This window comes from Gymnoscopelus microlampas, assembly GCF_963454915.1.
Source record: "Gymnoscopelus microlampas genome assembly, chromosome: 21".
Taxonomy (NCBI): Eukaryota; Metazoa; Chordata; class Actinopteri; order Myctophiformes; family Myctophidae; genus Gymnoscopelus; species Gymnoscopelus microlampas.
The window spans coordinates 16039032-16063213 of record NC_139958.1 but is presented as its reverse complement, the minus strand read 5'-3'; the positions used below and the strand labels follow the sequence as shown (position 1 = coordinate 16063213).

Below are 24182 nucleotides of genomic sequence, written 5' to 3'. Positions count from 1 at the left end.
CAGCGAAGACACTTAGTGCTAAGATGAGAACATCTGTGTCATTTGCCTTGATCAGGATGGATTGGCTACCATGTTCTGCAGCATGTTTGGCGTGCACAAAGATGCAGCTATCAGCTTCCTCATGAGAGCATTTATCCAGTCCATCAAGACCAGTTTCATGCGTGCTGAGGACAGCAGGTCCCTTTGTGACAATCACAATATTTGGAACGAACATTTGTGCAACCTTGTTGGCAAGAAAGTGATACAACTTGTGCCTCAGGAAGTTATGCCAGTTAGATGGCATAGTGTTCTTATTTGTCACCTTGCGTCTTCCTCCATGGCCACGTTTGGACCTGGTTTCAGCTTTAAGACTCGATGGGCTGTGCACATCAAAGACCAGATGTGTCATTGTGTACTTGCTGCTGTACATGTATATCACTGGTAGGAAGTCAAGAGCTGCATAGTCCTCAAATGTCTTGGATATTTTTGGTGGCAGGGCATGGACCAAAGCTGACCCATCTACAATGAGAACATCTGCCTCAGGTTCTTTGTCAACTGGTGGGACATAAGTCTCAAGGATAGAGGACAGCTGAGACTTCTGGCAAGAGTACCAGTCTTCCACCCTTGCTCAACGCAGCAGGAAAGGACTGGTTCTCATGCTGATCTCCCGCAGGTCACATACTCGGCTCTGACAGGAGATGAAAAGCTTTGAGAACAGCTGACAGTCCTCCTTGAGAAGCTTCTGCTTTGAGGGTTCAGCAGAAGAGGAATTCTGTCTGAAGAAGTCAGCTTTGTTTTTCTTGATTGGCTCATAGAAGAAGGATGGATCGTCTTCCAGTGCCTTACAACTAGGTTCAGTTATTATCGGTTAACCTACACCTAGCCCGATCATTTTTCCAATGCCATTTAAGTCCCGTGTGATCTGTACACCATCCGGGTAACTTAAGCCCTTTGCTCGGCTCTCCCGCACTGGCACACCCTTTCGATTCAGGTGCGGCTATCTAACTATATCTACTAACTACCAACTATGTTTTACTAGCTAATGGATATGGGGCAGTCAGACAGCATTTGGGACACTAAACTAAACTATACTATTACAACTACAAGGCTAATAAAACATTAATCTAAATCAGCCGACACTGAACCCCATGCTGAGTTACACAGCAGTGATGTCACCAGTGTGCCCTGGTTGTGTGCTGACATTCACTCTATTGCATTTGTAAGATTTTAGTAATGTCTAAATTCTGTACTGCAATGGCCCCATTTGAACACATAGACCAAAATGTGCCACATGTGCACACCAAAAAGAAAGTTTCATAGTTGTTAAGAGTTGTTAAGTTGTTTTAGTTTTTGATTTAGAATTTTATGTTACAGCACTACTGAAAACAGGTTATAAAAATAACATTTTCATTTTGGCATATTTACTTAACAACAATCAGTGTTACAAATGTATTGCTCTCCCGAGTCTGTAAAAGTACCTATATGGTGTATCTCAAGAACCGTAATAGATACATACATGTACTTGGTACCAAAATATCCGCAATGCCCAAATTTATATTCACCTTTAATACATTTATGGTGCTTAAAATCAATACATTTCGAGTTATAAAGGAAAAACCTAACTTTTGGACGGACATCTTGGATTTGTGGGCCGCCATTTTGGAATTTTGCGTGGCCAGCGGTATTTTTGAAAAGAGTGGGGTTTGAAGAGTAAATGTACCAAATTTCATGCTTGCATCACAAAGTGAACGATTCTTGCTATATTCTGCAGTTAGCTGCTGCACTAGGAGCAGCTCTCAGCCTCAGAGCTGTTAGACAGAAACGATCGGCAAAGTGGCATCTTCAGCCCCTGACAGCACTGGGCTCTCCTCCACTGGTCCTCCACTGCTGTGCGGATGCATGGACAGACTGAACACTGTGACTACTCCACTGCACAAGGGCTGTCCTCTCAGAGAGCCTGTCTTCAATTAGATCAGTGATTCTCAACCTTTCTGATGTCAAGGATCCGATGTTTGATATGCATTGCATTAGGCCACGGACACCCATTTGACACAATCTTTTATCTCTGGGACCCCATTAAGGGAGCACCGGTGGGTGGGCGGGCGGGCGGGCGGGCCGACCACGTCGTCAGGCTCATGTCACTATGCCATAACCATATAAGGAGTTCCCAATGCAGCTACGCCCAAATATGGAGTTTGTTGTCTAACCTCGATGTGTCGTCATGGCATTAGGCGCAAACAAATCAGTCAGCTCCACATACTCTATGGGCACAAAAGCAAGCATGCCCATATATGGGCATATACTGATGACATCAGAGATCTCCATAAATGGACATATTGGTTGGATCGTGCAGTGCGACTTAGGTTTGAAGGCCCGAACTGTAGATGAGTGGCCCGAACCTCTAGTACTGTACAATCCTCAGCGTTCATTTGAACCCTGAGAGTGTACAAATGGACCTGTAGGTGTCCATTTTGTTCCAGTTTTACACACAAACCATAAACCCTTATGGTTCTGTAACTCAGAGTGTAAAAAATCAATTTGGTTCCAAAAGATCAATCATTTAGTCCGGGGGCCCTTGAGGTCCCCGGACTAAATGACGTCACATGGCCAACCTCAGCTGTAGATGATAGATATTGCTATAGCTCACTTGGTACATATTAGTATAGTTAGTGTGTGGTGTGCCAACTGGCTGATACATATTTAAGTGTCATATGATTGATATTCTGTCCTTTTTGTGTGTGTTAATACTTACTCAATCTAGCGACAACTTCTTCCAGTCCAACCACAACTGTCAGCTTCATCATCTCTGAGGCTGATTCTGATGGTGAAACAGAAATTGAAATTGAAAGTGCCTCAGTAGCCGTCACTGCCGTCTCAGAATCTGAATGGGTCACAGCTGTTTCCTGGGACATCTTTGGAAGGCCTCAGCAAGGTGCACAGTAGGAGGAAAGAACATGTAGATTTTGTGTAGATGTAGTCTCCTATAGCCAGCACGATGGGAGATCTCCGCCTATACTGATATGTCTAAATCGGTGGTTCTCAAACTTTTTCATTTCAAGGACCCCCATAACTCTGAGAGTGTACAAATGGAATCAAATGGACCCTTACGGTTCCATTTGGTTCCCCTTCAAGGAACCCTGAGGGTCCCTGGACCCCACTTTGAGAACTACTGATCTAAATCCAAGGTAGTTGATCAAACTGTGTGGAAGCAATTTAGACATAAAAAAAACTAAACAATGCAGAGGGTGATCCTTCATATTGGGACGGTGATATGATTGGCTTTCAAAGCAGTAGGTGTAGGTTTGTTTGCAGCCGTTCTTACCGCTGTTGTAGTCGACTACACTGAATTTAGGCGTCACCACCAGTTGTATTGGCAGGTGGAGATCTCCACTCATCTGACAACGCAAGACTAGTGTAGAGATACAGTAGAGTGTGTGCGTGTGTGCGTGTGCGTGTGCGTGTGTGTGTGTGTGTAGTAGTAGCAGAGTGGGTCAGAGCCTCTGCATGATGATCAAAAAGCTTATATAACATCTCCCCCGGCCAAGGGAGGAATTCCCCTTTAGGCTTTGTGGTTAAGATGTTGGCTTTCCACGATCCCTAGTGGTTAATATGTTGGCTTTCCACGCGGGAGACCCGGGTTTGAATCCCAGGCGTTTGTGTGTGTGTGTGTGTGTGTGTGTGTGTGTGTGTGTGTGTGTGTGTGTGTGTGTGTGTGTGTGTGTGTGTGTGTGTGTGTGTGTGTGTGTGTGTGTGTGTGTGTGTGTGTGTGTGTGTGTGTGTGTGTGTGTGTGTGTGTGTGTGTGTGTGTGTGTGTGTGTGTGTGTGTGTGCGCGCGTGTGCGTGTGTGTGTGTGCGTGTGTGTCTTGCATATGCTGCATCTATGAAGTTGTGTGAAGCCTTAAAATGTTCTGAAGTCGCTGTCCATCTCTGAGACATTAATAACAGATGTGAGTTGTTGCTGTTGGAGAGGCCTGAGCATAAAACTATAGACAGTCAGACTTTATTTGTTCTGACTGACTGACTTTTAAGCAACCGTGGAGCAGACACGAACACATTCTGTCAGCCGCTTGAACGTAAAGTGGTCCTCAAATCCCGCTCACCCTCATGCTAAATTTAAACCTGCCATCTTAGCAGGCATTGGACCTCTCATGTTCCACCGGAAAGCCACTTAGAAGGTGGGAGGAGCTGTTGGTTCTGCTCCACTGTGATGCCACCCGACAAGCTGCTGTCCACTCTTTTTTTTGCAGAATGTCCATTAAGTGCCCTTCTTGAACAGTGCAGCACTTTTTGTGGGGGGAGGCTGACCTCAGGAGACTACTCAGATCATCCACTGATTACCATGACATTTGGAAGGGCAGATGACCATGTTTCTTATTAACCATCCATTTAAGCCTGACACCGTCATGATGAAAAAAGCCAAAATGCAAGCTCACAACGTGACGCATTGTGGCGCGTTGTAAGCTTGTATCTGCTATTTTCGCTGTGCAATGCCGGCGCACAATGTGTATAAATTAAGCATAGGCCTAGGCTATTTTTGAGAACTTTCACCTACAGTATATAACAACATGTCTACAATATGGCCACCAGGGTTAATGTTGTTATAGGATGGGATGCGCTCATGCATTCATCTCGCCTTGACCAAGCCGCAATCATTTACAATGGCAGAGACTAATTTATACTTCACTGTACGCCCGTGTCACTTGCAGAATTTATTCTGGGCCTCCGTCAACCAAAACACGTGCACTGTGTCATAAATGAGCCTTTAAGAGAACATCTCTGATAGACTGTGGCTCAGTTTTTCTTTTTTTTAAAGATATTTTTTTGACTTTTTCTGCCTTTATTGATAGTATATAGTAGATAGACAGGAAATGGGGAGAGAGAGACGGGGGGTGACGGGATCGGGATTCGAACTTGACACGCTCTGCGGTGCCCGGACTTCAAGGCCAGCGGGCCTGTGTGGCTCAGTTTTTACCATTTTTATTGCATTACTAGAGACAACATTCTAACTAATTGACATATTTGCTAAAGCACTTTAATATACCAGTTCAGTGAAAGACTGTTACTACCTGTATGATAAAGTATGTTCTAGGCTAGGGTTTAATAGGATTTCTTTTTGGTTTCATGTTTACAGTAGTGTGTTTAGCTTAGACCTGACCCCGATGTGAGAGAACTCTCATTATTTCATGTGTTGTGTAGTGTGTGCGTGAGCGTGCACAATAAATCTACAAACACACAAATGCACGCAAGCATTCATTTGTGTGTTTGTAGATTTATTGTTGGCATATGGTGTAGCTCAGTGAAACGCATAAATCATCTTCATCCTCTCCTCATCCTCCCGGGGATCCGAGGTCTGAGGTCTCACTCTCACAGAGGCGCGCGCACGCACGCACGCACGCACGCACACACGCACACACGCACACACGCACACACACACACACACACACACACACACACACACACACACACACACACACACACACACACACACACACACCCCTCCACAGGTATCTTACATGCTGTGTCTTAAGGTCCCATCACAGCGTGATGGATCAGACTAAATCATTGGCTAACATGAAGGTCCTATATTGGAATCACATAAACTTTGTCAATTACTTTATTATTACTGTCATCCTCTCAAATTCATAACATCATTCACACTCCATGAGCTCCACTTTAATCTAGCTATATTTAAGCATTGTGGGTATTTTCTACACCTGCTGTTAAGAATCTGTAGGCTGCGCAGAAGCAATGTTAAGACAACGAGGACTCATTTGAACTTTGTTATATGAAAGTGGAGCAACATATCACGTGACATAGCATTAATTAGACTTAAGACTCAGGGTGGATTGTTGGCATTTATATGGGTATGAGCATGGGTATGGGGCGGCCGTAGCTGAATTGGTATAGAGGCCATCCGGGAATCACCCCCCTGGCCGCCCAGTCTATGTGCCGAAGTGATCCTGAGCAAACACTTAACCCTTAACTGCTCCCTGGGTGCTGTATGAATAGAACCCTCTGTTCCTAATAGTTAGGATGGGTAAATGCAGAGGACACATTTCACGCATGTGCAAATATATACTGTGACAAAGAATACCCCAAAGGAGTATGATTGGACACATTTTCAAATCTCATTATCTTCTCTTGCAATCAATTTAGGAATGAAAAGACGTCTCCATGCCATGTTTTGATATTCAGTGTGGGGGTTGCCATGTTGTTTACTCTTGGATTAATGGTGATTAATGATGAGGTCATTACTGTAGAAAGTGCTGCCTCAGCAAACTCTTTAAATAGAGCATGAGAGCATATTGTAGTCACATTGTCGTGTAGTTCACTGAGCATGCTCAGATGAGGATTAGTGATCCCCTGGCGAGAGACTCTGATCCACACACAGAGCCCTCTGCCTATTGGTCAGATGGTCATCTGGGCAGTTGGGGAGGCGGGGATGGGTGGGCAGAGAACCCAAATCCTAAATCCCCACGATACGCCCCTCTGTCCAGCCATCATGACCCCAATCTGACCGTCACCTCTGTCCTCATCCAAAATCTAATCCCGCCGAGTCTTTGTAGGTCGAATGGGATTAGACCCTGACCCCTAGAAGCACTGCACACAATGACAAATAGACAGAGCTGTGTATGTTCATGCAAGTCCCTCATCATCACACATAATGCATGTCTAATAACATGATATTATATTTTCACAAACAATTTTGAAAATGTTTGTACATTTTCAACATCCCAAAATAGGGACACCAGAATGAAAGTGGTTTAGTCTGACTGTGTTTTTTTTTAAATATCTAACCAATGAAAGGTATTAACGAAGAGCTTGTGACTAAATAAGAACTATTGGAACGCAGGTTATTTCTATCATTTTGGACATACAAGACACCATCATAATGACAAAGTATAACATAGGGTTTAAGCTCAGATAGTGTAAAAAAGGACCAGAAGGGACGCTTACGGGACTCTTAGAGGTCCATTTGTGTGCATTTCATCCTCATTCCACTCTGTTGCTTGTCATAAATACTGAACGGAATGGATCATGTCTGGAAAATCATGTGAACCATTAACGCCATGCATGCCTGTCACTCAGCCCAGCATCATTAGGTGTTCTGGCAAACGTTAACTGTCCCTGAATCACAATGACATCATTAGAGCCGAGCTAAATCACTGTCTAGCGCTCTAGTAATATCTAGTAATAGATGACAGGAATGCCGAGACTGACAGGTGGTATTAAATGTTATTGTTATCATTGATTTTGCCTACATTAATGCAAGAGAGAAATTATCTCATTATATGCAAATGCATTTGGTTATGAAACACCAAAGGTGTGTGTGTGTGTGTGTGTGTGTGTGTGTGTGTGTGTGTGTGTGTGTGTGTGTGTGTGTGTGTGTGTGTGTGTGTGTGTGTGTGTGTGTGTGTGTGTGTGTGTGTGCGCGCGCGCACGTGCGTGAGAGAGAGAGAGAGAGAGAGAAAGAGAGAGAGATAGAGAGAGAGAGAGAAATAAAAATAAATAGTCTCAAGTTTCAAATGTGGTCTTGCACCTGAAAGTTTAGTTGAACTGGGTGTGTGTCTGTAAGTAGGCCAACACTGTATGCTTGCTTGTGTGAGTTTGTGTTACAGTTCATCTATGAATTAATCTATGCATACAGGCACGTGTCACAACATTATGCAATAAGTGACTGTTTGCTTGTGAATGATGGGTCACAACCATGCTAAGACCCTCCCCCCTGTCCTTCATAGAGTCCACTAGCTTCATCAGCTCAACTCCTACGATAAGAGGTTCAGAGTTCACCTCTCTATCTCCTCGACCTCTTGATGGTACTTCAGGTAGGCTCTAATAAGCATAGTGGTAATAGTAGTAGTCGTAGTAGTAGTAGTAGTCATTAGCAAAAAATATTATACTAGTGTCTAGCACTGTATATCAAAAGCTATGAGGCTAATCATTATAGCACTAGCACTAGTCTGTGGCTAGCTTCATAAAGTAGATACATATGCACTTGCACACACAACAGCATAACACTTGCTGTTACTGTAGTTCAGCAAGTTTAAAATAAGAATATTAAAACTGTCAGATTCTGTAATTTCCATTTGTAACTCTTTCAACAAAAGTGACAACTTTAATTGCCATTGTATTGGGCTAAATCCTAATTGTGTTGTTTGTTTTACAGCACTGAGAGGGTTATGAAACAGCTTTTGACTTTTTGCCTATCTCAGCAGTGTGAAATCACACTTTCCTTGTGTGCTCTCACATCGTGTATATAAACGCAGATGCATGTGTGTGTGAGCGTGTGCTATGTTATAGAAATCTAGGCTTTCTTTGGATAAACAATCTGAGGCAGCATCTCTTATGCTAATGCTTTAGACTACTCATTGCTCATTGTATTCACACTCTCTGTCTTCAAGAGCCTTTCTCTACAACTGACACCAGAGACATCAGCTCTCTACCACCAGAGACTGCTGTTACTGAGACCACAACCCCATTAAATGAGATTCTCTCCACTCCCACCACCATCATTGTGTTGGATATTTCTTTGGAATCTATGACACTTCCTGTTACAACAGATTCTCTGCCCCCTTTCACATCCAATCCATTAGAGGAGGAAAGGCTTTTAATAAAACCAGTGCCAACAGAGGAATTCACACTTCCAGACCCATTCACCCAAGAGTCAGATCTAATCCAACCCATCACACAGCAGTCCACACCTCTTGAGCCTGTCACTGAACAATTGGAACCATCCCCACCAATCACTGAAGATTCTGATCCATCTGAACAAATCACTGAAGATTCTGAACCGTCCACACCAATTACTGAAGATTCTGAACAGTCTCCACCAATCACTGAAGATTCTGAATCAAATGAACCAATCACTGAGGATTCTGAATCAAATGAACCAATCACTGAGGATTCTGAACCATCCTCACCAATCACTGAGGATTCTGAACCATCCTCACCAATCACTGAAGATTCTGAACGGTCTCCACCAATCACTGATGATTCTGAACTCTCTCCACCAATCACTGAAGTTTCTGAACCACCTCCACCAATCACTGAAGATTCTGAACCAAATGAACCAATCACTGAAGATTCTGAACCAATCACTGAAGATTCTGAACCAATCACTGAAGATTCTGAACCAATTACTGAAAATTCTGAACTGTCTCCACCAATCACTGAAGTTTCGGTACCACCTCCACCCATCACTGAAGACTCTGAACCAAATGAACCAATCACTGAAAATGCTGAACTGTCTCCACCAATCACTGGAAATTCTGCACCAATTGAACCAATCACTGAAGATTCTGCACCAATTGAACCAATCACTGAAGATTCTGAACTAATTGAACCAATCACTGAAGATTCTGAACCATCTCCGCCAATCACTGAAGATTCTGAACCATCTGCACCAATCACTGAAGATTCTGAACCATCTCCGCCAATCACTGAAGATTCTGAACCATCTGCACCAATCACTGAAGATTCGGAACCACCTCCACCAATCACTGAAAATTCTGAACCAAATGAACCTATCGATGAAAAGTCTGAACTGTCTCCACCAATCACTGAAGATGCTGAACCAAATGAACCAATCAATGAAAAGTCTGAACTGTCTCCACCAATAACTGAAGATTCTGAACCATCTGCCACAATCACTGAAGACTCTGGACCATCTCCACCAATCACTGAAGATTCTGAACCAAATGCACCAATCAATGAAAAGTCTGAACTGTCTCCACCAATCACTGAAGACTCAAAACCATCTGCACCAATCACTGAAGATTCTGAACCATCTGCACCAATTACTAAAGATTCTGAACCATCTGCACCAATCACTGAAGATTCTGAACCAAATGAACCAACCAATGAAAAGTCTGAGCTGTCTCTACCAATCACTGAAGATTCTGAACCAAATGCACCAATCAATGAAAAGTCTGAACTGTCTCCAACAATCACTGAAGACTCTAAACCATCTGCACCAATCACTGAAGATTCTGAACCATCTGCACCAATTACTAAAGATTCTGAACCATCCCCACCAATCACTGAAGATTCTGAACTGTCTGCACCAATCACTGAAGATTCTGAACCATCCCCACCAATCACTGAAGATTCTGAACCATCTCCACCAATCACTGAAGACTCTGAACCATCTGCACCAATTACTAAAGATTCTGAACCATCCCCACCAATCACTGAAGATTCTGAACTGTCTGCACGAATCACTGAAGATTCTGAACCATCCCCACCAATCACTGAAGATTCTGAACCATCTCCACCAATCACTGAAGATTCTGAACCGTCTGCACCAATCACTGAAGGTTCTGAACCATCTGCACCAATTACTAAAGATTCTGAACCGTCCCCACCAAACACTGAATATTCTGAAATGTCCCCACCAATCATTGAAGATGCTGAACCGTCTCCACCAATCAATGAAAATTCTGAACCGTCCGCAAAAATCATTGAAACATCTGAATTGCCATTACCTAAAACAGAAGTGTCAGCCTTTCTAGTTCTGACTGAGCGCCCTCCCACCATTCCAACCCTGGTTAAAACAGAGTCTTCAGAACCCAAGCCTATCGACAGAAAAGGTAAGCCACGCCCCTAGCTCTAGATAACAGTCAACATAGAGCAGTAGCCCTTAGAAAATAGAATAATCCAATTCAAACTCTAGCAATGCATATTATTTATCATTTTCAGTTATCTTTATGGATCTTATGGCGTGGCTCGCTCCATAAAATTGTCAATTTTTGGAGGCAAACCCGCATAACAATGCTGTTATACTATACATCCTGCCATAATGTTACATTACACAACATAATATCAGATGTCAGGGCTGTTCATTCAATTTAGATAATGACACAGAAATCCAGTTAATGTAGGGGAGAGGGAGATAGTGGACTGAGGAGAAAGGGGAGGGGTAGATGGGTGTTAGCAGTGGAAGGCTGGGGTAGTGGAGGTCCTAAATGACTTGATGTGATTTCTGTACGGTTCAGAGACATGTGCTCCCTGTGGAGCCACTGGCACCGGAACCGAGTGAAACAGAGACAGAAGGAGGTAATGTGAGAAAGAGACAAAATTAGGAGTAGGCCAAAAACAAATTCCCCCATTTACCTTGTCAGACTATGCAAGATAATGATGACATGATGTGTGTCTATGGGGGGTATTGTAGAATACTTTACAGAGAGAGACGATGAGCAGATATGATATTAGAGTAGGTGCATTACCTACAAACATTTATGGTGGAACTGGAAGTACAAATTGGAACACATTTATGTTTTCCATTGTGTACACATAATAACCCATTGCTACACTAGGTGTTGGTTGACAAAATAATGTTTTTGGTTAAAATTATGGGCATTTGTTGTTGCTAATCTCTGGCAACCATGTTATAAAAGCAATACACTTGAGGCTGTGAGATATTATTATAATTCGTTACTGTCCGGCAGGAACCAGCTAACTCCATTTTTCCGCTTTTGCATTTTTTTCCATAAATCAGTGCCATTGAACACCCTTTACGTCTGTGTGTTGGTAAAAAAAATATTGAACCAATGAAAAGTATTAAAAAGTGCTTCTGACAAAACCAGCTAACTCCATTGGATCCTCAAACTTTCTGCTAAACCAGCTAACTCCAGCAAAGGGGGGTGGAGTTAGCTGGTTTTGCTGACTCCAGGCTCCACTCCTTTTTGACCTCCAACCTCATTGTGAGCTTGGAGGTCCATTCAGCTGTTCTTATCAATGATGAACAAAACCTCCTAACTCCATTTTTGTTTTGTTTTTTTATTTCCTGAAAAATTAACATTTTGGAGTTAGCTGGTTCCTGCCGGACAGCAGAGATATATCATATTATATTATTATATCTAATAAGATAATCTTTTAAGTCTCTCTGCTTCACATCATCCCAACAACACCCATAGCCGTGGTATAATTATGATGTACCACGGCCTCTTGTATTATTGACTAAATCTAATGTAAATACATATTAACACATTCAATACGAATCAAACGGCAAAACAATTTTTGATTTTTTAGATGAAGTCAAGCTTTCCAAATGCATGCACGCACGTGTGTGCGCGCACACACACACACACACACACACACACACACACACACACACACACACACACACACACACACACACACACACACACACACACACACACACACACACACACACACACACACACACACACACACACACACGCACACACGCACGCACACACAGACAGACATGCACGCACGGACACAGACATGCGCGCATGTGCACATACTGTACACACACCCCTCTCACCTCACATACCTCCTCGAACAAGAACAGTGCAAGAGGGGAACCCGAGCGGTCTGTCTGCCAGTGTCTGGTGTCAGACACTACAAGTTGAGCTGATTGAGATTAATGCCAGGAGCAGTGTGAATCTCTCTCACCCCCAAGGCAGTGTGGGTAACGGAGATTAAATGCATTTATGCTCTCTGCTGTGCTACATCAGCCTGTGAAACACCCTGGATTCAGAGCTGTGCTCTCCCCAAAGAGAGATTGTCCGCTAGCATGTGTGTGTGTGTGTGTGTGTGTGTGTGTGTGTGTGTGTGTGTGTGTGTGTGTGTGTGTGTGTGTGTGCGCGTGTGCGTGAGCATGTGACAGAGTGAGGCCAGAGTCAGACGTGAGTGGATGTAGGCGGGGTTACTTTGCTGCGACGTAATAATGGCATGATGCCAGTCGTGTGAAATGGTCCAGGGATCTGTGAGAACAGCTGTTGGCATCCTGTCTCACTGGAGCCCAGGGGATGAGGGGAGAACCAGTGGGCGGGAGATAGCCTGAGGGGAGGGGGGGCTCCGCAGGGGGGCAAGATGCTAGCAGCATGACCCTCTGTGAAGAACAACCGGAGACACACACAGCCGACGCACAAACACCTCAAGGGGAAAGCGTACAGATACACCCACACACTAGAGTGGTCCCCAATGAACTGTTAATCATTAGTCCCTCAACGACATACACGTTACGGTCGGCTTATGAGATTGATTCACCCGTGTTTTTCCACATAATCTTCACAGCTGACTCAGATGTTTTAATTGAGGTCTAATTGCATCGCAGTGAATGGCACACAGTAGTAGAGTAGAAAAATGAATATAACAAAGCCAGTTTCTCTAGTTTTTTCTCCACTGCCTGAACTAGTTTCGCAGCCGTCTCATGATGCACAATATAGCCCCGGAATCTGAAGCAAAGGATCATGGGAATGGCATAAAGCCCTCTGGGAAAGTGGAACAAACAGAGAAAAAGAGGGGCGGCGGTGGGGTTGGGGGAGCTGGGATGGGGGCTGAGAAAGAGACAATGAAGAATGTAATACAAACTGAATGTATGTGAAAGTTATGTCTAGTTAGTTAGTTTGGGAGTCTTTGTGTGTTGGAAAAGTAGCAAAGAAAACTTCAAATCCCAGCATACTGAGCTAATCCCATGTGATGATATCTTTTCAACTCAGTATCGATCTTGCAATGAATATAGAATATACATATATTGAGACAAATAAGTCTCCTTTCCCTGCTTTTTATAATAACTTCAAAATAAACAAATGATATTGAATGGTTTAGAATATTGGAAAAAGAATGCTATAAGTGAGAAACCAGAATAAAGGCTCATTTATACTTTCTTGAACGGCCGTGTTGTTCAGTACAACAAAAATGAAGCATTTTTGACTGAAGAAAAAAGTGTAAAACTTTTAATTTAGCCATTGCATTGGATAAAAACTCCAGGAAGCAGATGTGCATCTACAGCAAAGCGTACAGTGATGAAGATGTTTCTCAATCCTCTCATAGCTCAGCCAAGGTCAGTCCAAGGTTAATGCTTAATTTTACATCAAAATCTGTACTCGTCGTACAATGATGTCGTGCTCCAAAAATAGCCGTTCTACAAGCTCACCACGCATTGCAGAAGCGATGCGTGGTGAGCTTGTAGATCGGCTATTTTCGGTGTGCCGACACTGTCATACGGCAAAGTATTAATCAGGCTTTAGGCTCCCCTGTGGCTGTGAGCCACTATCAGATGAAGACAGGGAGAAAGAGACTGAAATAATGTATCAGTGAAGTTTACACAGAACAAATGACAAATAATCTCAGATTATATTCTGTAAACCTCAGTGAAGGGGCTATAAGAACCACAGCACAAAAAAAAACAGTTTTGTAATTACTGTCACTAAATGTGTGACCCAGAAAGAATGAAGAGAGGAGGAGCAATTGAAAAGGTATCTGATTCATATGAAGTGTTATGATTTTATATGAACATTTGACAAGTTAAAGATACAGTAGATATAACTTTACACCACTAGGTGGAAGCCGGCAGCCAAGAGCAAAAGGTCATTGTGCATCATGCACAGTGATTTTAAAGCTTATTCCTTTTTGGAACCAGGCCTAATTGGGGTCAAAGTCAGGCCATTTCAAATTGTGAGCCCTATGTTCCCCATCCATACTGCCTGAATCATCCATCCAGCTGACAGATGCAACTTGCAAGGCCATGGATAAGATATACTGTAACTCTAAGCTGAAATTTTGTCAGCAAAAATTACATGCTGCTTCAAGTTGTTTTTCTGTTTTCCCTGTAAAAAAAACAAAACAATATAGATCTAAAGTGTCTGGCAATGTGCTAGCTAGTGTCATCTGTCAGTCTACCTCTGATGCTGTTTCATTCAGAATCCGATTGTTTGATAAGATGGATGAATGGGTTAGAGAGATAATTGGGGGATATCAAAGACAGGACAGTAGAAATTAGATCTAACGACATGATCTCTAGCGTCCCTTTTCTGGGGCAGAATTCTGGCAAGAATAGCAAATTTACTAGCTATTCTCTAGATCTATTATACCAGCCAGATCACTGTCTTAGAACAGATCTACAAGCTGTTTGTTTTGGAGGACTCAAAGGATTTGGTATAGAGGGGAAAAAGTAAGGGGCCTTGTATAGACCTAGTGTCCTATCTATGGTATGTAAATATTTTTTCTATTTTTTTCTATTCTATTTAGGACAAACTTTTACCTCATCGGTCCGCTTTTGGAAAGTGCCGACGACAACTGCAATGTCGGTCATGTGCTTCATAGCTAACTTATGTTTTATATCTTACGTCACTAGTGTCTAGTCCAATCTAAAATTACACAATACGACACTGTTTCTCAACGTCTGGTTCGGGAGCCCACCAGGGGTCCAAATGGACCCTTACGGGTCTGTAACTCTGGAAGTGTACAAATGGAACAATTTTTTAAAATATATATATATATTGGGACCCCAATCTATACACTGTAAAATGGAGGGTCCATTTGGTGGCCCCGAACCCGACGTTGAGAACCAGTACCGTGCTAATACAGAAGCATTTCTGAGTGCTTGCTCTTCTGTGGTGCTCCAAGATATTCAGATGGGTCGTGTGACCACACAGCCTCACGGGAGGAAGAAAGTGAAGGAGGAAGATGAGGATGATGAAGACAAGAAGGAGATAGAAAAAAGGAAAGGTAGAATTAGAACATACTGTTTTCTTTTTAGTTAGTTCTTTAGTACAGAGATTCTCAACTCTTTCACATCAGGGCCCAAAATGCTCCCCTTGGTCATTAAGTGATTCCCTTAATCTCATAGCCACTTTCAACCTCAGATCCCTATTTTGGACATATTATAGGCAACATTTTTCATTTTCAAATAGGCAATCTACAACCCCATATATGCGTTGCATTGTGAGCTTGTAGACCATATTTGTGCTATTTTTTAAAATATGAAAATGGGATTTAAGTGGTGAATATCAGGCAACACAATGTTCCTTTGATTATCCTGTTCACCAACAGTGTGGGAACACCTTTTGGGTCCTGATAAAATAGTTAAGGATAATTTTCATTGAATGGATCGATTGTAGCTTGCACATCCCTTTGGTTAGACCCGATTTCCTTCGACAGTGTCGCTCACCGGAACAAACCGATTTTCAACAAAAACATGTGTAGAAAATCAGTTACTGTTCTACGATGTAAACAAGTAGCATAAATTGGTCTTTAGAGTCCAGTAAAACTCCCCTCCATCTAGCCAACCTTCCCCCTTATACAGTAGCAGATTAGAGCTGACCTCCCCATAGCAGTGATAGTTGCCCAGAGGCTATACTGTACTCTTACTGTATGCCGTGTCCCTGCTCCAGCTGTGTGACTGAGCACAGTGCCGCAGGTGCAGGTAGATGAATGTTGAACGCTGATTCTTAAACAAAGATTCCTTCCTCTCCCAAAGGGCTTCTGAAACTCTTGATCTCAGGAGAGCCCCAGGCCGAACAGTTGTTTGGCATCCTATACAAAAAATTTGAAGGTAAGAGGCCGAAAAACAAGCAGGCCAGGGACTGAAGAGACACGTTCAGATCATCTGATTTACAGGGCTTAGATCAGTGGATTCAAAAACCCTCTCTGGCATTTATGAAACGTGTGGATGCCACTCTCCTGAATGGTAGATCTATAGAAGAAAGGACTTGGAGAAATTCCTCTTATACATTTTCTGTTTTTCCATTATGTTTTGTTTTTTCTCTGCATCTGTCTGACCCTTGTCATTCTGCTTGTTTGTTTGTATAATTCATCACAATCAAGGTAAGTAACCACACATCAATTTATGTTTGTATGCTACATGATACATGATTATACAAACTGTTGTTCATCATACAAATGGCAGCTCTGACATTTATGTTAATTCGTTTTGGAAAGATGTTTGTCAATTATGCATTTAATGACTGCATCCATACCTCTCCCAGGTTGTCTCTCGTAATATACCGTAACTGTCTTTCATTGTTATCAATTAACTAGCGATAAATACTCCTAAGGTAGCATCTTGACTGTTTGCGCTAATCTGAGGAACAATGTCCCATTGCCTCTCTTGTCTGTGGAGTAATTGGCCATTTATATTTAATTAGGCAAGTCTCTCCCCCCCTGCTAACAGGGTTCCTTCAGTGCTGAGAGCAGCATTTTATGGTGCTTCCTTTAAACCAACCCATTAATATTTCAGCTGGCATCATCAACCAAACAATAATAAAATAATAATGTGACGGCTGATTAAACAGCTAAACTCCGACTTTTTAATGTGCATTTAAATGTGTATTTGCATAAACATGCCCGGTAAACGCCTCTTTAGAGGACAGTGATGCCTTGAAGCACGACTTCTAAAGCTTAATAAAACCTTAATTAGGTACCACGATGATCTGAACGAGAAATGTAGAGCAAACCGCCCAACACACACACACACACACACACACACACACACACACACACACACACACACACACACACACACACACACACACACACACACACACACACACACACACACACACACACACACACACCTACCTCTTGACTCACTCTGAGAGTGTACAAATGTAACCAAATGTCTCCTCATGGGTCCATCTGTACACTCTCAGAGTAAACGTAATACTGAGGATTTTACTGTATAAGCATAATTTTAATGATGTCATACATCATAATGGTATTCCACCCCTTTTCATGGTATCACATTAAGCATAATTGTATACATCGAATTTGGAGGATAAAAAAATTCCATGAGGCATGTTGAAAAGCTTTCCTAAAATGTGTTTAGATCACCGTTTATTACCGTTTATCATTAGAGTGTTTTACAGTGTTTTATTCATTAAAAGCAACATTGTCGACTGTTGCAAAGGGAGAATTTAGGGTGATTAGTATGGAGAATGGATTGAAGAAACATTCAGGGAATTAGTGTTACAATGTTACACAAATGTTACAGTGTAACACAGGTGTAACGATGTTAGCCTATAGTGTTACAGTTACAACAGTGTTACAGTGTAACACCACTAGTGTTACACTGTTAGTTACACCAACAAGTATCTTCAGCTTTTATAGCATGACATCTCCACATAACTAAAACCCATAAGTTTCATGTCCTACACAAGATTTGAACCTACAGGTTACCTGTGTGGGAAACCAAACTTCTGCTGCTCTTCCAAATGGAATCCCTGCTTGAACACTTAACTGAAATACTTTGGGATCAATGAAGTCTATCTATCGTATAAACTTTAGGCAGTACTACTTGACAACCAGCAGGTGTCCTACCCGACACCAGTGTCTAAATCTCTCTAAAATAAGTTCCGGATTGCAGCTTAAAAAGCACTTACAAGAACGCACACGCGCACGCGCACACACACACACACACACACACACACACACACACACACACACACACACACACACACACACACACACACACACACACACACACACACACACACACACACACACACACACACACACACACACACACACACACACACACACAGAGTGGAATTCCCGTCAGCATAGCACAGTAAAACATAGTCAGCAGTCTTGTTGTTGTAATGGAGGGGGAGTTGGTTTTAAGTGGTCACTGTCTATTGAACTATTAGTGAGCGAACAAAATAGCAGTAAAAGGCAATATCCTTTGATTGTACATAATCATGCTCTAACACACAATAAAATCTGCAGCATTGATTTAACTCTCTCTCTCTGGGCCCTTATTTGTCAGTTCTTAGTTGGGAGTTCATTTAATGCTCCAGATTTGACTGTGCACTGACATAAAACGCTGACATAAAACAAAGCTTCTGAACCATTCCTGTGTATAATTACTCTACAATACTCCTAGATGTATAATCATTCTTGATTACTAAGGAATAACAAACAACTATGTCTATTTAGTCAAATCCTCAGTCATAACATTGTTATGTACAGTAGATGAATAAGGAAAAGAAGGATTCCATATGGGCTTTTTAAAGTATCACTTTTCCACAGAATAAATATTCTGAGAATTAAATAATTTTGTGAGATCCAAAATGTTTGTTTTTGTTTAGCCTACCTCTGTAAGCTGATGGTTACAACATTGCAAACTGCATAATCGCCGCCTGACAGATGTGAATGAGGGAAATAAGGAACCTTATGGTGTTGAGAGTGCGACATCTAGAGGCTGAACGTAGTCTATTGCACCTTTAACCAATTGATCCCCAGCCTCCACCTTCTGGGGGGAACATTAGCCAAAAATAGCAGATCTACAAGCTCACAGTGCACCTCGACAATGGCCTGCGTTGTCAGGCAACAGTTTGTTTGTGTCCGACATCAGTGCATGTTGTCCAGCGACCGACCGTGACATCAGCTGTGGTGGCTTATCCAAGGGGCTTGAGGTGCTGAAGCACAGGGCACCAACCTGGGGGGGGGCGTGAAGAAAAATGAAAAATGGCGAAGCACTACAAAATTGTAGTTGACAAAACAGTCCCGTGGTGCACCGAAACGGGACCGCGCCCCCCCGTTGACAAAGCGGTGCTGGGGGGCACCGAACCGGGTCCAAGCACCAGGCACCGCGAAGGGTTAATCCGCCCCTGGACATCAGTGCATGTTACATTTTCGGAAGGCGTCTCTGCGGTCTGAGGTCCACCGACCGACCGACGCACTCTCTAGCTTGTGAGCTTATAGATCGGAATTTGTGTTGAAGAGATTTCGTGTAGACGCGGGAAAAAAGTGGTCCAACTACAGTTGTTGTAACCCGGGTCAGTTCTTTGCTAAGAATAGAGGGTTTAAGTGGTTGAATGAATACTGAGGAGTTGACTGTGAATGTACTCTTTTCTCTCCTTCCAGACTGTGAGTGTTATGGTCACTCCAACCGTTGCAGCTACATCGAATACCTGAACATTGTGACGTGTGTCAGTTGTAAGCACAACACCAGAGGTCAGAACTGCCAGCACTGCAGACTGGGGTACTTCCGCAACGCCTCTGCTGAACTGGATGACGAGGGCGTCTGCACAGGTCAGTGTGGACGGGGTGTGCAGGGACATTTTCTTTTTTAACCACTTGAACCCCAGCAGCATCCATATTCTGGGGGGAACAATTGCTAAAAATTGCAGTCGAAGTACAGATTCAACTCCAGTTTATTAAGTCTAAGAGAGTTTAAGTGGTTAATATCAATGCATTTTCTGTATTAACAATTTGACATTTTCCCAAACAATTCCTAGATTTTCAGGAAACTTTAAATAATAGTGAAAATAGCAGTTCTAGCTTGGAGATCGACCTTTTGGGCCTCTTTGTAAAACTAGAGAAGGTTACAATACTATCCTTATTATAGCAGTTTAATAAAATGATGTGTGTACTCAGCGGATAATGATTCTCAATGAGCGCGCAGCAGCGTATAGGCTGCATGTAGCTTCATAGGTCATACATTTTCCATATGTACGAGAGCGGCATGTCTCGGTAGGAGGTCATTCTTCCTGCATTTGCTGCGGAGCTAAAATCTGGTGTTGATTGGGATCCATCTGTAGGTGGACTGTGGGGGGTTGGAGGGTAAACTTGCACGGTTGGAGGACAAAGAGGACCAGGCCTTGGAGTCAGCACAAATGAGGCCCCACACAGTAAAATCCTCAGTGTTAATTGATCCATTTGTAACTCCCAGAATGTACTAAGAGTTCAAATTAACTCTAAGGATTTTACAGTGCATTAGTTTACAGTATGCGCCTGCACAGTTGCACACCATGCAGGGGGGAAAAAAGAACATATCACGCCAGCACCTCTGGCGCACAAACCTTCACAAACAATGAATTCTCACTCACTCACTCGCCATACTCATTCTCACTTCATCATTATGGTGACGCTTGGTCAGGTACCTTCCGCATCCGATGCTGACACAGAGGGCACGCTTTCACGTGCCATATTGTCAAGGACAGATCAAAACCGATTCCCACCTCGGTGGGGATCGGTATGCAAACTGGACGGGGCTGAGTCGGCAGATGCGGGGCTTCGCACCACTCAGCGCGGGCACTCGCATGTGTCAAGCGAGTGCTTGGCACTCTGAGAGCGTTTACTTGGCTGTGACCTCGCCCGGGCACGCCTCACAGGGCCTATGATAGTTTCATGTGCACATTCCATTGTCACGATTGCCCTGAATGTTGAAAAGTGACGCTAAAGGGGTACCCAGTGCATTGACCCAGTGATGCCAAGGGGATCCTGACCAAGCGTTAGTATGTGACGAGTTGGGAGTGGGAATATGTTGAACAGACATGAACACTTGCATATACGTATATAGGTGACCTGTTATAGCCCTACATTATATGCATACTTTCGTGTCGAATGACAAATAGCTGTAAATAGCCGATCTATCTACACCTCACAATGTGTCAAATCGATTTTTTTTCTAAATAAGTTTGACATTTTTGTCAAATCTTTTGACGATAGGGACAGGTTCAAAGTGGTTAAGCAAATAAATACCGGTACATACACCCACACATCGATTTGTCCCTTTTTCCATGCAGAGTGTAACTGTAACCAGTTGGGTTCTGTCCACGACCGATGCAACGGTACCGGATACTGCCAGTGTAAAGACGGTGCTACTGGACCTAAGTGTGATGACTGTCTGTCTGGATACTACTGGAAACAAGGATGTTACCGTAAGTATTGTATGTGTGTATGCTGAGGAAGAGTGTGTGTGTGTGTGCGTGCGTGCGTGCGTGCGTGCGTGCGTGCGTGCGTGCGTGCGTGCGTGCGTGCGTGCGTGCGTGCGTGCGTGCGTGCGTGCGCGTATTTAAGTTGTGAGGGCCAAATGTCCCCACAATTACAGTAGAATTTGATAAACAGATATGTGACAAAAGCTTTCCCTGGTCCTCACAAAGGAAAAGGTTTTTTACTTTTGGCTTACAATAAGGAAAAGGTTCAGGTTGTGGTTAGGATTTGGAGAGAGAGAGTGACACCCGGCTAAATATCGGATCACAGGAAGAGGGGATGCAAAGATAAAATAGTATTATGGCCTTCCAGAGCCATTGCCGGAGTACTGTGCTACTTAATCCATGCATATCTCAATATTCCCTTTAGTCCTCAGGGGAATGGATCATGTAGCTCATTAGTAGCATCAGCTGCTCCTTTAATTGATGACTGTGTCGCACCTTAACCCCATTACTGAGATCCTACCTACCACTAACATCTACCATCCAGTCAGGGACCTGTGTGTCAAATACACATTCTTATTAAAACGCACACACCAACACTTACACCTACATGTGTGCACGTGTGCACACATGTGAGTGTGTGTGTGTGTGTGTGTGTGTGTGTGTGTGTGCGCACACACACACGTGCGTGCATGCATTTGGAAAGCATCCTTATTTATTGCAGTGCAGGGCCTATGTGTTAACTATTAATAACATGAGGCTTGACATCTTAGTCTAAATGCAGTAATGCAAAAAGACCTTGTTATCCTTTGAGTAACAATGGTGCTGTAGTTATTTTAGGTATGTCTCCTCATGCTACCCCCTCCCCGCAAACACACACACAACCAAGCACAGACACAGACACCGTTTCTCAGTGTTTTTAGGTCAAGTTTCTTGTACAGTGTAACTACCTCTTTGTTTTCCCTAATGACTTTTATAGCTTTTTAATGACGTTATTCATTCATATAAAGATTACCTAAACACATTATACAAATTATATTATGAGGTGTACGTTCCTCAAAAACAATGATTTTTACCTTGACCTAGAGAAAGTGCATGCTCAAGAAAAACAGACAGGGAAAAAGATTGCGGTAACAAAAAGGCAGGTGTTGCCTGTTATTGTCCCTGAGGCAAAGCTGGGAGAATTTATCTTGCCTCTTTCACTTCTTCTGTCTTCCTTTTTCTACCAGGTTCTTTTTGCCCTGAATTCTGCTCCTCTCACTGTATCTCCGTTTCCCTTCACGCTGTTTCTTAATTTGATGCTCTGTATCTTCTGTTTCTCTTCACACTGTGTCTTACTATGCCCCTGTATCTAGGGCTGTCACGAATGATCATGACATTTTACTTGACAATTAATTTTATCATGCAAATAATTGTGATTAATGATTTAATTGTGTGTTTCCATTGAACATTGGCACATACAAATTACATTTCTGTTTGCCTTTTAGGCTTCGTAAACACGGGGCAGATATGACAAATAACTTAAATATACATGGACATGACTGACAAGGACGACACCACTAATCAAAATAATATAAAATAATCAAAAAGGCCCAAATGTAATAGTTGTATACGCACAATTAGTAAAAAAATGTTTTTTTTTAAAGATTGTGGAAATAGGCTATTCCCACTATTTTTTTTAAATTAGGCGATTATGTAACAATTGTGACAGGCCAGTCTGTATCTTCTATCTATTTCCCTACACACTGTTTCTTACTATGCACCTCTGTATCTTCTGTGTTTGGTTCTCTATGCACCTGTCACTTCTTCGTGTCACCTGCCATTCAGTGTCATTCTGTCTGTTTTCCTGTCTTCTTCATTCCCCAACTCTTCTCTGCCCTTCTTTTGGCCCCGTCCACTATTTGGATATTATTTCCCTTCCTCAACTTCTCTCTCCATCTCCTATAAAAGTCAGGGCCGCCAGGGGGCGCCAGGAGGGCTAATTGGAAAGGATAGAACTTTTTTTTTTGTATATTTAAATTAAAATCCTATTAATACGATTGTGAGACTTTCAACCGGGCGTCCCCAAGTTGGCCATCTTAGCTATTTTCTTTTTTAATATTTTTAAAGCAATTTCACAGTAGGGGGGCAAAACCAGATGCTATGGCTATTTGGGGGTCCTTGACAAGTTTGTGAACCCCTGTCCTATATGTCTACTTTTCTCTCTCCCCACAGCTAACAATTGTGACGAGGAGCTGCTCCTGTGCCAGAACGGAGGAACCTGCTACCAGAACCAGAAGTGCATCTGCCCTCCGGAGTTTAAGGGGGTGCTTTGCCAAGACCCTCGCTGCGAAAGGGGCAAGACCTGCAGCACTGCACCTTTCCTCCGCCTCTCTGCGACCACCCTGCTGCTCTGCTTTCTGCTGTCCCGCCTCCTGACCACATTAACTTCACACTAAGCTGCCACCACCCCGTGACAGAGGGGGTGGTGTGTGTGTGTGTGTGTTTGTGTGTCATATGTCTGTGGATTTTAAGTGAAGGGTGACCCTGCACGGGGAGGGACATCATAGTCAACGGGGGCCCCTATCAACACTTTGCAACACACATACATTCGCACGAGTGCACACAGACATACGCACATGCACGCACATATGCGCATTGACATCTGATCTATACTAAGTTGCGCACTGGCGTCTGGCACCGGAAATAGTCGATCTATAAACTTAAAACGTGCTTGTAGATCGGCTATTTTCGGTGCGAGACACGGCGCGCGACCGAGTATAAATCAGACAGTATTCACACACTCACACACAC

At 43.0% G+C, this 24182-nt stretch overlaps 1 protein-coding gene across 1 annotated transcript in view; it reads left to right on the top strand.

Annotated features, from left to right (window-relative positions):
• Positions 1-23961, top strand: part of ntng2b (netrin g2b) — a gene marked incomplete at its 5' end in the record, with an annotated part of 70512 nt that extends 46551 nt beyond the window's left edge. Inside the window, 3 exons of the mRNA XM_084046684.1 lie at positions 19597-19764; positions 21261-21395; positions 23604-23961. Of these exons, the coding sequence (XP_083902810.1) occupies positions 19597-19764; positions 21261-21395; positions 23604-23827 (527 nt within the window). The 3' untranslated portion in view covers positions 23828-23961. The remainder of the gene's footprint in view (positions 1-19596; positions 19765-21260; positions 21396-23603) is intronic.
• Positions 23962-24182: the final 221 nt, after the last annotated feature.